Source organism: Octopus bimaculoides, chromosome 13 (assembly GCF_046866305.1).
Source record: "Octopus bimaculoides isolate indiv1 chromosome 13, ASM4686630v1, whole genome shotgun sequence".
NCBI lineage: Eukaryota > Metazoa > Mollusca > Cephalopoda > Octopoda > Octopodidae > Octopus > Octopus bimaculoides.
Genome location: NC_142940.1, coordinates 55,849,761 through 55,864,932, shown reverse-complemented (window position 1 = coordinate 55,864,932; position 15,172 = coordinate 55,849,761). Strand labels below are relative to the sequence as shown.

General features: G+C 38.3%; 2 protein-coding genes across 2 annotated transcripts in view; both read left to right on the top strand.

Annotated features, from left to right (window-relative positions):
- Positions 1-7,681: 7,681 nt before the first annotated feature.
- LOC106881556 (NTF2-related export protein 2) overlaps positions 7,682-15,172 on the top strand; it is a 42,317-nt gene continuing 34,826 nt past the window's right edge. The window contains exons 1-2 of the mRNA XM_014931997.3: positions 7,682-7,725; positions 13,138-13,224. Of these exons, the coding sequence (XP_014787483.1) occupies positions 7,702-7,725; positions 13,138-13,224 (111 nt within the window). The 5' untranslated portion in view covers positions 7,682-7,701. The remainder of the gene's footprint in view (positions 7,726-13,137; positions 13,225-15,172) is intronic.
- The window catches only part of LOC149132918 (uncharacterized), an 18,374-nt gene continuing 10,883 nt past the window's right edge, over positions 7,682-15,172 (top strand). The window contains exons 1-2 of the mRNA XM_014931996.3: positions 7,682-7,725; positions 13,138-13,224. The gene's annotated coding sequence lies outside the window, so the exon portion shown is untranslated. The remainder of the gene's footprint in view (positions 7,726-13,137; positions 13,225-15,172) is intronic.

Below are 15,172 nucleotides of genomic sequence, written 5' to 3'. Positions count from 1 at the left end.
GAGGGAAAATTGCTGAGATGTTGAGTCTTATAAAGGAGAGGAGAAAGGACCAGGATATGTGGCACATTGCTGTATGCAAGAAGACTCACCTGCCACAACAGAACCTGTCCCCTAAAACCAAGGTGCTATGTGAAAAGCACTGGTCATGGTGCCATATAAAAAGCACCCAGTACACTCTGTAAAGTAGTTGACATTCAGAAGGGCATCTAACTGTACAAACCAAGCTGAAGACAGACTATGGAACCAGGTACAGTCCTCGGCCTTGGCCAGCTCCTATGAAACCGTCCAACTCATGCCAGCATAGAAAACATGTTAAATGATGATGATGTTGAAGGTATGTTAGCTAATCAAATAATATAGGAATGTGTCATCCTCAGTACATCCTACTACAAAGACAAATGTAATGTATGGAGAGAGGAACAAAGATCAATTGCTGTAGCCTCAAAGTGATGAACCATTTATCAATTCAGTTGAAATTGTTTTATCCAAAGTTAATTCAAGACAAAGTTAGTTTGCATCTGGCTGTAGAGAATCAATAAACACTGTTCGACCTATAGTAGCATGGAAATGGAGACGTTAAAAGGATGACAATGACGATGATTCAGTTGTCTGGCAACGATTCACACACCAACACATCACAGTATACAATTTATTTCCTTATATATGGATATACTACCATCACAACCATAATAATGACATCTGCTTCTCGGAGCTAGCAAGTAATATGTCACTTCTATCTAAATCTAACTTAAAGTAATGGATTGCAGAATTGTTTGAACATTGTACAAAATGTCCGGCAGTATAATGTTGCAACACTTACCATTCTGGGTTCAAACTGTTCCGAAATCAATTCTGCTTTTCTTCCTTCTGGAGTTGATAAAAGGAAGTATGTACCAGACAAATGCTAGGGTTGATTTAATATCCCTCAAAAGCAATCTGGATGTGAATAAAATTATGACAGAAGATCTGATGTATTCAAGCTTCTCACCACCTTATATTACATCATCATCATCATCATCGTTTAACGTCCGCTTTCCATGCTAGCATGGGTTGGACGATTTGACTGAGGACTGGTGAAACCGGATGGCAACACCAGGCTCCAGTCTGATTTGGCAGAGTTTCTACAGCTGGATGCCCTTCCTGACGCCAACCACTCAGAGAGTGTAGTGGGTGCTTTTACGTGTCACCCGCACGAAAACGGCCACGCTCGAAATGGTGTCTTTTATGTGCCACCCGCACAAGCCAGTCCAGGGGCACTGGCAACGATCTCGCTCGAAAATCCTACAGGAGCCAGTCAGGCGGTACTGGCAACGGCCATGCTCAAAATGGTGCATCTCATGTGCCACCCGCACAAGAACCAGTCCAGGGGCACTGGCAACGATCTTACTTGGCATGCCGGGTCTTCTCACGCACAGCCCATTTCCAAAGGTCTCGGTCAGTAGTCATCGCCTCGGTGAGGCCCAATGTACGAAGGTCTTGCCTCACCACCTCAGCCCAGGTCTTCCTGGGCCTACCTCTTCCACGGGTTCCCTCAACTGTTAGGGTGTGGCACTTTTTCACGCAGCTATCCTCCTCCATTCTCACCACATGTCCATACCAGCGCAATCGTCTCTCTTGCACGCCACAACTGATGCTTCTAATGTTCAGCTTTTCTCTCAAGATACTTACACTCTGACGGGTATTCACATTGACATTACACATCCAACGGAGCATACTGGCTCCATTCCTTGCGAGATTACGTATGTCCTCAGCAGTTACAGCCCATGTTTCACTGCCATGTAGCATGGTTGTTCGTACGCATGCGTCATACAGTCTGCCTTTTACTCTGAGTGAGAGTCCCTTTGTCGCCAGCAGGGGTAAGAGCTCTCTAAACTTTGCCCAGGCTATTCTTATTCTAGCAGCTACACTTTCAGCGCACCCACCCCCACTACTAACTTGGTCGCCCAGATAGCGGAAGCTATCGACTACCTCTAGTTTTTCACCCTGGAATGAGATAGAAGTTGTTTCCTGTTTGTTTGCAGTCTTTATTGCACCTGAACATCTGCCACAAACAAAAACTAACTTGCTAGTTAACCTGCCTTTGATGTTGCTGCACCTCTTATGTGTCCATAGCTTGCACCGGGTACATCTTATAGAGTTACTACCTACTCCTTTTCTACATACTGAGCAGGGCCATCTACCTGAAGGGGTTTGTGTTTTATCTACCTTCCTACTTATTAGGATTTTGGTTTTAGCTAGGTTGACTCTAAGGCCCTTCAATTCTAGACCTTGCTTCCACACCTGAAACTTCTCCTCTAGTTCTGATAGTGACTCCGCAATTAGGGCAAGGTCATCAGCATAGAGGAGCTCCCAGGGGCAACCTGTCTTGAACTCCTCTGTGATTGCCTGGAGGACTATGGTAAATAAGAGGGGGCTGAGGACGGAACCTTGGTGGACCCCTACCTCTACCCGGAATTCATTGCTGTACTCATTTCCAACCCTCACCTTACTGGCAGCATCTCTGTACATGGCTCGCACGGCTCTCACTAACCATTCTTCTATCCCAAGTTTCCTCATTGACCACCAGATAAGGGATCGGGGGACCCTGTCAAAGGCTTTCTCCATGTCAACGAAAGCCAGGTACAGAGGTTTATCCTTAGCTAGGTATTTCTCCTGCAACTGTCTCACTAGAAATAAGGCATCAGTAGTGCTTTTACCTGGCACGAACCCAAACTGCATCTCATCTAAATTGATTCGCTCCCTAATTAGTTGGGCTATGACCCTCTCTGTAACTTTCATAACCTGATCTAACAGCTTGATGCCTCTGTAATTATTTGTATCTAAAGCGTCACCTTTACCTTTGTAGCAGTTGACTATGATGCTGCTACACCAGTCATTGGGTATGACTCCTTCGTGTATCACCTGGTTCGTAATACGGGTGACTAGGCTATAGCCAAAACATTTTTTGCAACTTTTTTATTATCGACAGCCAATTATTTTAATGTACTAAAAGATTACTATATAAACTATTACACTTGTGAGACGGGTGTAATAGTTGATCTGCAGATTTTCAGAACAGCTCACAAGTTCATGGAGGAAAGTACCTGTAAAAATTTTACCGGTAAATGACATGGAAATGGTTGGTGAGCTGGCAGAAATGTTACCCCGCCAGGCGAAATGCTTAGCAGTATTTCGTCTGCCGTTACATTCTGAGTTCAAATTCTGCCGAGGTCGACTTTGCCTTTCATCCTTTTGGGGTCGATAAATTAAGTACCAGTTACGCACTGGGGTCAATGTAATCGACTTAATCCCTTTGTCTGTCCTTGTTTGTCCCCTCTATGTTTAGCCCTTTGTGGACAATAAAGAAATAAGGAAATGGTTGGCAAAAATGTAAAAAATTAAATGTTTTGGGTATCAAAATTCTTTCACAGAAGGAAACAATCACCCAATTCTTTGTCTTTTTTCTTCTCCATGAAGTAGTTTATAGTTATACCGAAAGTTTGACGATCAACTATTCAACCCGTCTCACGAATATAATAGTTTACTAATCCTTTGGTAAATAAACTAAAATCCCAAATTAACTGGCAGTAATAGGAAAGTGACCATTTTCCCTGAGATACTTCTTCCTCACCAGAACTGCCACCTACTTAGTGCTCTCCATACTACGTGATCATTTCAAGATGTCCAGAAGCTCAATTCCTTTAGGGAATTACTTTACATGTAGAAGGCAATGTACATCGATTTACTAGAAACTGATCTATTAACTAAGATGAGATGGATTGTGTTCATAGGTTTATTTATTAACCTTACTGAATTATACATTTACTACCACTCACTCACAAAATAGTCATCAGATTCCGACAGAAATGGTGGTGATGGTGGTGGGGGACCTTAATGCTCTATCCATGTAATAAAGGTCTACGATCAGGTAGAAGCACCCTTACCTATGACAAAAAATATATCGAAAACGATATCTACGTATATGGTATTAGATATAATAAAAAATGATTCTGAAAACCTAGCATTCAGTAACGAGACTGTTAACTATAATTACAAAATATTACTCTATCGTATTTTTCAGAATTCAAATTTACTCTTTTACTTGTTTCAGTCATTTGACTGCGGCCATGCTGGAGCACATTTATCTTTAAGTTTTATTTACAACATGCAAATATGTCTAGAACAGGTGGCAAAATTGATGAACACCTAAGCATCCTCCCATTTTCAATATAAGTTCTTCGTAGCATTTCAGTCGAGGTAAAAAAAGAAAAATTCTTTGATAGATCAGCCTGACAATAAAAGGGAGGTAACTGATGACTACAAGTATTTGTTGCTCACCAGAATAGTTATGTCAGATTTTATCTCCACACTCATTGCACAGATGTGTACTACGCTTCTACACACACACTCACACACAAATACACACATCTTTTATCGTTTACACCTTGAAGGTTTTATCGAACAAATCGATCCCGATACTTTTTTTAAAGCCTTGTACTTATTCTAACCGCCTCGTTTGCTGAACCACTAAGTCATAGGGACGTAAAGGCTGGCTGTCAAATGGGAGGAAAAATTCAGCCTTTACATACTCCCTCAGCAACACCAATCTCAAGAAGTCTTCTAGTGGATGTAATCTGGGCATTATTGTAAACAACGATCTGCATTGGACAAACCACATCTCTAAGATTGTCAAAAAGGCTGAGTGGGTGCTAGCATCACTTTGTAAGATCTTTGTCAGCCACTCTCCAGCTATCTATTTAAACTTGTATATAACAATGGTATGTCCACATTTGGAATTTGCATCACCAGTCTGGAACCCCTATCTTGCTCAGCATATAAATCTCCTGGAAGCTGTTCAGAAATGTGCAATAAAGCGAATACATCTACCATACTTTGAATCTGAACGTCTTGCTTCTCTGGGCAGGGATACATTGAAGCTCAGGCGTCTGGCAACTGACTTGATTGACACCCACAAGATTATCCACCATATTTCCACAGGCACCTTTTTGAATTCCATATGACAAACACTTGCGGACATGCTTGTAAAATCAAAAAGTAACACAGCACCCATGACTTTCAGAAACACTTTTTCATGCTCAGAATTGCTGAAGCATGGAATAAACCACCCGTATCAGTTGTTAGCTGTTGAGACACTATATCCTTCAAAACTTCCATGCGTCCTGAAATCCGCCAACAGTACACCTGATAGCCATTTTTTTTTCTTTTTAGTTGTAGTGCACCTGAGCATTGTATACAACAATTTCCTTCATCATTATATATATGTGTGTGTGTTGACTTTCTGTGCAACATTTTATGGTTGTTACTCAACGTAATGTCACACACCCACTTCTGTTCCCACTCAGTGGTACCCTACACAGTGTTCAATATTTGGTGCAAGATTTTCTCTCTTTTCTATCTATTTCTCTGTCCTTCTCCTCTCCCCTCTATCTACCTCTCTACCTATTTGATGCCTTTCTCTCTTTACTGCCTTCCATCTCTGTCAACTACCTACTGTCTATCTTTATTCCCTTATTTTTCCGCACTCTCTCTTTCTTCCTATTTGCTCTTCCCTAACCTTCTCTATTCTCTTTCTTCACTTTTTTGGTACCAGAAAACAATCCAATGTTTTATCACTCATCCTTTTTCTACATGACCAGTGCATAGGTAAGACATCATCGTTTAATGTCCGTTTTCCATGCTGGCATGGGTTGAATGGTTCAACTGGGGTCTGGGAAGCCAGGAGGCTGCACCAGGCTCCAGTCTGATCTGGCAGTGTTTCTACAGCTGGATGCCCTTCCTAACGCCAACCACTCTGAGAGTGTAGTAGGTGCTTTTTTTACGTGCCACCAGCACAGGGACCAATCTCCTGCCTAGTACTCATTTCAGATCCCCAGTTTACACTTTCACTTTTCATTCTTTCCTTTCCTTCTATCTTCCTTCCCTTCGACCCCATCTCTCTATCTTTCTCCTGAGCCTTCTCATTGTACCTTTGAAACACAAGCACCACTATTTCCTTCTTTTTTTTGTTAGTTTTTGTCACGTAGTGTCCCACATTTTGAAATACTTGCAATTTGTATTTTTACTGCTTACGTTAGCTCTGCTTGATACATTTCCAAAATTAAACATTTTAATATGCAAAATATACTTCACATTATTACATATACTATACTTTAATGCAAAAAATATTGTGTTTATTGACTATCTTCAAAATGATTGCACCATCAATGGAAAATTTCAATGCCAACTTGCTAAGGCAGTTATGAAAGGCTATCAAGACCAAACACCCAGAAAAACTGATGAATGGGGTCTTGTTTCATTAGGACAATGCTTCAGCACACAAGTCCTTGGTTTCAATGGCTGCTGTGCATGACTGGCTTTGAACTGGTTGATCACCCTTCCTATATTAATGATTTGGTTCCATCTGGTTATCATCTGTTTCCCAACATAAAAAAACATTCAGCTGGGCTCCAGTATCACTGTGATGATAACGCCTTATCTGCAGCTGATGACCATTTGTGACCAACAGAATAGCTTCTTCACCAGTGTGATCCAAGCACTGCAACTACTGATGGAAGTGTGTGGACAGTAAGAGGAACTATGTTAAAAAACGGACTTCATTTGGTCACATTCCATGAGAGTGTTTTGCTCAGACTGAACATTTCAGTTGACCCTTATAATAATAAAAATTATTATTATACTTACATTTGTTTTAATGGAAAAAAATCCACATTTCTCATAAAAAAATTAGGACCTGGGTTTGCACCCCCTTAGCAAATTGTGTTGCTGAGCCACTGGTGACCACCACATCAGTGTGAGGAACCCTATCAAAGATTTTCTTCAGATTTATGAATGTTAGATATAGGAGATTATTTCTAATCATGTATTGCTCTTGTAATACATGGAATATGGCAACTAGTGCCTCTTCCTGGGACAAAACTAAATTGCCTCTCATCCACACTAAAACATTCTCTAGTCAGTTTTACAATAGCCCTTTTTGTAATTTTCACAATTTGGTGTCACTCTAACCCCACCCCCTCTCTTGTCCATCTCCCTTGCCATTGTTATAGTTTACAATGGTACTGCAGCCCCAGTCATTGGGAATGACACCTTCCAGAATTATTTGATTTACTATTCCAGTGACTATCTTGTACGTACGTATGTAGCCTCATCCCATCTTTTATTGTTAGATATAGCTTAGATTAATTTAAGTAAGGTGTACTTTCTCCTTTAAGACAGTGTGGTGTGAGTTAAAAAAGATTTGTCTGCTGTATCTAGCAGTTTGATCGACCATACATATATGCGCGAATTCTGTGTCTACCATATAGTTCGTAACTTAGTTTCTTAATGGAGAAAAACATGTGGTAAATAGCACCCCCGTATGATACTTATTTATAGATAGGTGACCTGACCATTTGAAAGTTATTTGTCTTTGGTTCTAAGACTGGATAACAGTCAATGACTAGTTGCAATGTCATACCTAATGACACAGTGTCAAGATACAGGCTGCCCGTTATCACTGCGAACAACAACTCTCCCAGATTTACAATAAAAATTAAAGAAACAACTAAGCTAAAACATGATTTTACATCTCTACAGGTATTTATTTTTTTCTCCTCACAAAACAATTAAAACAATAAAAAACGAGAATTTTCGGTCATTAGGTATACACCGGAAGTGAGTCGTGAGTCATCATTCTACTTCCGGTGTCATGCTACATACAATATGGCGCTCGGGTCAGCTGGAGAGGTGAGACAATTTCAACATCTAAAATTCTCGGCCAAAAATAGGTCGAAATCTATTTTGTTTCATCCCAATCTTGGAATATAGCCTTTGCTTTTTATAAACTATCAACTTTTCCCCCAATCGTTGTTTACTTATCATTTTTTTGTAGGATTTCTCGATGAAATAACAGTCAAACTTACTTGACTGAAAATGAAACACTGTGTTTTTGTTTAGATTTTATGTTTCATTACTTCAGCTTTTAAACTGATATATATTTGCAATATGTTTACATGTTTGTCTTATTTTGTTGCGACTGTATTTTAACAGCGGGAATTCAAACTATGCCAGCGAACGAATAGACACGCGAACGGACAAGCAACACTTTACAGTCGCCTTGAAATTAACGATTAGTAAATAACAATGTATTTCAAAAGTCTGTCTTGTTTATGTCCATAATCAAGTGTATGACTGTAAATGATGAAATTCCATTATATAAGTTCGCTATAATACTTTTCATATTACGATAGTCTCTTTATATTAATAACAATAACTTATTCGTGGTTGGTTTCAGTTTGATGTCAAAAACTTGATGTTACTGACTGGACTGGTAGTATAGTTATTCGCAGCAACCATATAGAAGCTATTTGTTTGTCTTCGGAGGAATGAAAGAGGATGTTTATTTTAGTAGGATTTAAAGACTGATTTGTTCATATTATAGTTTGCAAAGATGTCTTTTTTCTTTCTGTAATCGAATTTTTGTTTTGTTTTAACTTTTGACGATATGGATCATCTACATAGAGACTTATGGTAATATGGTTATTTATGATATAAATAAGAAATATTTTAACTACTGCATTTTTTTTTTGCTAAGTTTAAAACAACAACAGCAACAATAGGTCATTGAAATATGGGTTCACAAATATTTAACGGAGGAGTATGAATATAGTTGATTTAATCGACCCAGTACATTTACTTTATCGATCCCGACGAGGTTTGAACACACAAGGTAAAGAGACAGCCTAATGCGGCGTATCTGGTATTGAATTTCTGTCACCCACCAAGACATAACACCACAGATTTTGGGATATTGGCTGCTTAGCTTGAACCCTAGTATTTTTAGCTGGTATTTGTTTTATCGATCCTGGAAGTCGACGTCGATAGTATCTAAAGTTAGAATATAAAGGGATGTAACTAAATAGCGTGAGGATACTTTTCAGAATTCCACATTTGTTTGGAGAGGATGGTGTTGTCGATTAGATTGATGCTATATGTTACCGGTATTCTCACGGAAGGTAAAATTGCCCACAACTGCATTGCAAATATTTATCATTTTGGCCACTGCGAATTTCTACTGCACCGCAAGGTGCAGTAGAAATTCACATGAAACTGTTGAAAACACACACGTGTATATATATGAAGTAAGTAATTTATAATTTCATAATGAAAAAACCTCTTAAATATTAAGTAACTTCAGTAATGAGTTACAATAGTGTAAAATGATATTGACTTAGTGAATTGTTGCCAGCTTCAATGACAAGATGTTTATAGATATAGAATTGATTTTGCAATTCTCAAACAAGCACCTCTGTACATAACTAATATTTTGTGTATTCAGGCCAACAAGTAATTATCTCTTTATGGTCACTTTACCTGTTAGTAATTGCTACCAAATCTTACCATACAGACTTAAAAAGGATAATGTAGTCGCCTTTGAGCATAGGTCTGCTCAATCAAAAATGACCTGGCCCTAAACAACAACTGATAATTATTATATTGACTCGAGAAAGACAAAGCCATCATTTGAATTTGAACTGAAAACATTTCTTATGTTGATTTCTAGTGCTAGTTCTCACAAGCTCTAATTTTTTTGTAGTGACCACACACACACACACACACACACACAAAGATATATAACATTGCCAAACTTGAAATTTTCTAATGCTTAAGACTAAGATAGGATAGTCATGTTTGGAACATCCTTGATCAGAGAGTTAAACATTGTCTCTTCTGTCATTACTGCAACAGTTTTGCTTCTCTAAAATAGAAACTTGTGTACCATTCCTGTTGAAACTGAATCCATCTTTCCTCCTTGCATCATTCAGCTTCCAGAACACACATTGGACACTTTACTCAGTCATCTTTCTCTTTGCAATTTATCTCTGTTCTTGTTTCCATCATCATGTTCACTTTTCCATTTTTACATGAGCAGACAAAATTCACGAGGCAGATTTTCTACAGCTGGATGACCTTGTCAAAAGCTCTCACTTGTTCTCAAATCAGATCATTTAAGAGATGTTTCCATGAACGATTTGAAACAAACAATGCTATTTGTATGAGAGTGATGCTTGTTTGCAACTATCACCTGATGTCAAGATAAGGAGACACAAACTCAGTTTCTATTTTGCAAATCTACTCACAAGGCTTTGGTCAACCTGGGGCTAGTACAAGACATATGCCCATGGTGCTGCACAGTGGGATTGAACCTGAAATCACGTGGCTGTGAAGTGAACTTTTTAACCACACAACCATCCTACACCTATATCCTGTCTATACCTACAGGCCATGCTCTACAGAAATTTGAACTACTTTAGCATTGGTGTGGCAAGAAGTTTGCTTCCCAACCACATGGTCCCACAGTATGACATCTTAGGCAAGTGACTTCTATAACTCTGGGTTGACCAAAGCCTTGTGTGTGGATTTGACAGGAAGAAACTGAAGGCGGCGAGCTGGCAGAAACGTTAGCACGCCGGGCGAAATGCCTAGTGGTATTTCGTCTGGTCATAGAAAATCTGCCTCAACAAATTCCATCTGACCCATGCAAGCATGGAAAATGGACATAGATATGATGATGGTATCCAGCTGACAGAACATGCATGGTCTTTCACTTAGTCTAGAAGTGAATGAATAATATGATGTTTTGATTTTCAGCTTTCCTTGAAACCACAGTTGTAAGTAAAGTGAAATCATCCTGGTTTGAGATTGAAATCAGGTCACAGGACTTGTTCGGTGTTTCTTTTTTGTATTCTACAGAGATTAATAAAATATATCTTTTACTTGTTTCAGTCGGGACACTGCCTCGAAGAATTTTAGTCAAATGAATCAACCTCACTTTTTATTTTTTCATAAATCCTGGTCCTTATTCTATTGGTCTCTTTTGCTGAGCTGCTAAGTTACAGAGACATAAACACACCAACACCAGCTGTCAGGTGGTAGTTGGGGACAATCACACACACATATACCACTTATTACACTTTCGGAGTGGTTGGCATTAGGAAGGACATCCGGCTGAAGAAACCATGCCAAATCAGACTGGAGTCTGGTACAACTCTTCAGCTTGCCAGCTCTGGTCAAACCGTCCAACCCATGCCAACATGGACAATGGCCGCCGCCAATGATATATATATATATAATATACTATGGGCTTCTTTCAGTTTCTGTCTACCAAATCCATTCACAAGGCTTTGGTCAACCTGAGGCTATGGTAGAAAACACTTGTCTAAGGTGCCACGCAGTGGGACTGAACCCTAAATCATGTGGTTGGGAAGCAAGCTTCTTACCACACAACCACGCCAGCTCAATTATCTTAAAAGTATTGATATTAGTCAAAGAGAGAATATAGTCAATAGCTTGTAATATATTTTGTTGTACTCTGGAAAAATGAACTTAGAATAATGAGCTATCTCTCAATGTCTTGTTCTCTGTGCTTTCTAACTCATGAATCCTGCCAAGAAAATAGTTATTTGATGCAAAATTTGCTGACTGCATGCTTATAAATTCAAACCATATTACGACAACCGTATTCAACAGTATTACATATTTTATACCTTGGCTAAGCATATAACATTGATTGCTTCAGTGTGTCTGGCTGTCAAACAGGTTCTTCCAACTTATACATCCAGTTGGAAAAAAAAAAAAAAACTCAAATACATGTTTCAACAATATGCTAGTGTCTGAATTTGACAAAAAAAAAAAAAAAAAAGAAGATATAAAACAATATGCTACAATATACTATATACTAGCAACAATATGCTAGTGTCTGAATTTGACCAAAAAAAAAAAAAAAAAGATATGAAACACTAAAGGAAAGAGAAGAGAATCAAATAGTTTTTGATAATTTACTCTTGGCCTCTGACCCTGAGTAGCAGCAATTTACTTTCTTTGAAGTCATAACTGTAGTGACATTAGGTAGTTAATAATAGTGTTTAGTGATAGTGTGAGTTCTGTTGAAGCAGTGGCTGATGTTATTCACTCCATTACTTGATACTATCAAGTCTCTCTTTCTCCTAATTAAAAGAAGTTGACTAATAAGATTAAATAGATTTACAGCCGTGAGCTGTTGCTCAAATGGCTTGCAGCAAGTTAGAGAAAGCTTATGACTTAATTATTAGTGTTGAAGGTGGTTGTAGTGAGAATATAGAAAGAAGGCTGTGAAATGGATACTGAAATCTGTTACCTTGACTGGTAACAGTTTCCATCTCCAATCAGACTGAAGAATGGTGTCATATTTGATATGTTTCTAAATGTTTCATTGACTAACTCCATATCATAAACTTACCAACTGACCAAGGCTATTTGGTCATAAATAGGTTCTCTCCTTGTACAAGTGCCCGACTTTATGATAAGTATGTTTAACCCTTTCTATGTCAACCTGCCACTGGTTCTAACACGCAGGCTTCCTGTTTAACCATTTAGCATTTAAACTGGCCACATCCGGCCAAAATATTTTACCTGTTTTATGTTCAAACTGGCCGGTCTGGCCTCTCATAGCAACCCTACAATATCATTTCAAAAATTAACGGTTACCTCATCAAAATCTCAAAGCTACAAGATAATGCATGATTAATTCAAAACAATGTGAATTAATGAGCATTACACTTGAGAGAATCATCATCATCATCATCGTTTAACGTCCGCTTTCCATGCTAGTATGGGTTGGACTTGAATACTAAAGGGTTAAAGTGATCTAAATTAAAACATCCCATTAAAATTTTATGTTAATTGCTAAAATTGCCAAACACCATTTTAATAGTGGTTAAGTTATTTTAATCAAATTCTTCATTATTTTACAAAATTGATTGAAACCAAGTTAGTGTGTCTCAACAGAAATATGTTGGCAGCTTGAAATAAAGTGTTTTGTTCAAGAACACAGTGCATCACCTGGTCCTGGAATCGAAACCACAATCTGACAGTTGTGAGTCCAACACGTTAACCACTAAGCCATGTGCACCCACCTGCATCTATTAAGTTCATACCTAATTTTATGTTAGACCATACTATTCCAACAGCCAGCGATTTTATGATACATCTCTCATCAATTCTTGATTATTTTCGAAATAATTTTGGAGTGTAGAAAATATCAATAACAAAATGATGGGAAAGTTGTCAAATGTTTTATGTGAAAATTAACATTTCTAATGTTTTGTTTTAACTTTACAGGAACTGAAAACCAAAATTGACCAAGCCTGCACTGCTGGTGAAGAATTTCATAAACTCTACTATGAAACTTTCGATAAAAGGAGGCATGTAAGTAGACATAGAGTATATAGTTGTATGCTTATACACATGTGTAGGTATGTGTGCATATACATGTATTTTTGTATGTATGATGTATGTAGCGAATATTTCTTCCAAGTCCCTAAGGAGTGCTATGTTACCAGTTCTGAAATTAAGACTAACAAAGAATTAACTTCCCTCCCTCACTTTATATTTGTTATGAATGCTATTTCCTAACATGTTTTATTGAGTTAATGAATATTGGGTGTGTCATGGAAAATTATATACAACTAATATAATGCTTGTGTGTGTGTGTGTGTGTATATATATGTGTGTGTGAGTTTATGTGTTAAGTTATAAAAACAATTTACATTAAACTGAAAAATTACTCTCTACTTTTAGTAGAGTACATATTTATTAAACTTTTAGGGATGGCAGTGATTTTGAAGTTTCAGCCTGCTATCTGACAAAGGCACGTGACCTAGTGGTTAGGCTGTTGCACTCACAGTAAGAGTACATGTATCTGTGGAGTACTCAGTCACTTTGCTTGCTAATTTGATGATGAGGTTTTCTACTTAAACAATTGGTCACGCAAACCTCAAAAATTGATGTTACTGTTCATTATATGTAATGTATGTTATACCCCCTCCTCACCCCCCCATGTACACTTATAATATTTATGTGCAGGTGTGACTATAATAATAATGATGAAATTATTGTATGCAGTGCTCAGGTGCACTACAACTTGTCAAAGGTGCGTATAAAGCATATGCAATAATGTACAAATGTGTGGAAAGTGAACAGTGTATGAGTCAGATACATGCTTGCGTGTGTATGGAGGGGAGAAAATCAGGTGTAGTGTTGGTGAATCTCAGGAAGCATGGAAGTTTTGAAGGATGCAGAGCTCCGACAACTAACAACTGATGCTGGCAGTTTGTTCCATACTTGAGCAACTCTTAGCGTGAAAAAGGGTTTCCGAAAGTCATGGGAGCTGTGCTGTTTTCTGACTTTGTAAACATGTCCACAGGTGTTAGACAGGTGGAGTTTGAAAAGGTGCTCAGAGTTATTGTTAGTAAGATGGTTAATAATTTTATGGGTGTCTACCAAGTCAGTTGCCAGACGTCGGAGTTTCAATGTATCCATGCTTAGAGAAGTAAGGCGTTCAGAATATGGCAAATGCCTGACGGAGGGTATTCTCTTGGTTGCACGTCGCTGAACGGTTTCCAGACGATTAATATCCTGGGCAAGATAGGGGTTCCAGACCGGTGCTGCAAATTCCAGGTGAGGCCACACCATAGCTATATAAAGCCTCAGATAGATAGCCAGAGAGCGGCTCACAAAGGACTTGGTGAGTGTTGCCAAGACACCCTCAGCCTTCTTGGCAATTTTAGCAAAATCGTTCTCGACAATAATGCCCAGGTCACATTTACAAGAAGACTTTTTGAGATTAGTGTTGTGGCGGGAGTAAGTAGAAACTGGGTTTTTTCCTCCTAAAATGCATGGTGGTACATTTGTCCATGTAATAATGTTTTTATGTCTGTATTTCCATGTTGGCATGAATTGCATTGGACACTTTGAGCTATTGTTTTATATCTGGATGCGTTTTCTGCTATCAGCCATTTTAGTCTTATTACACACAAATATAGGTGTATGTCTTTATGTACGTATGTAATCTGTAACAGTGTGAGATCACAAACACCTATTTTCCATTTTTAGTGAAATAAGCCATTTTTAGTAAAGAAGTAGCTTTTAGGACCAAAAGACAGAAAAAACAAAAATTTTTTAAACTTTTGTATATCTCATTTATTTTCAGCTTTTTTTTTTTTTTAGTTAATAGATTTCATGTTTTACTGCAAAAATTTAGGACCTGATCAAATGCTTACAGGCATCTTTTGTTGGTCTAATATGTGACCTTTCAAGATGGCAGGATTTTGCTTTTGAAATGTAATGTGACCACAAACAGTCTGTGAGATCACAT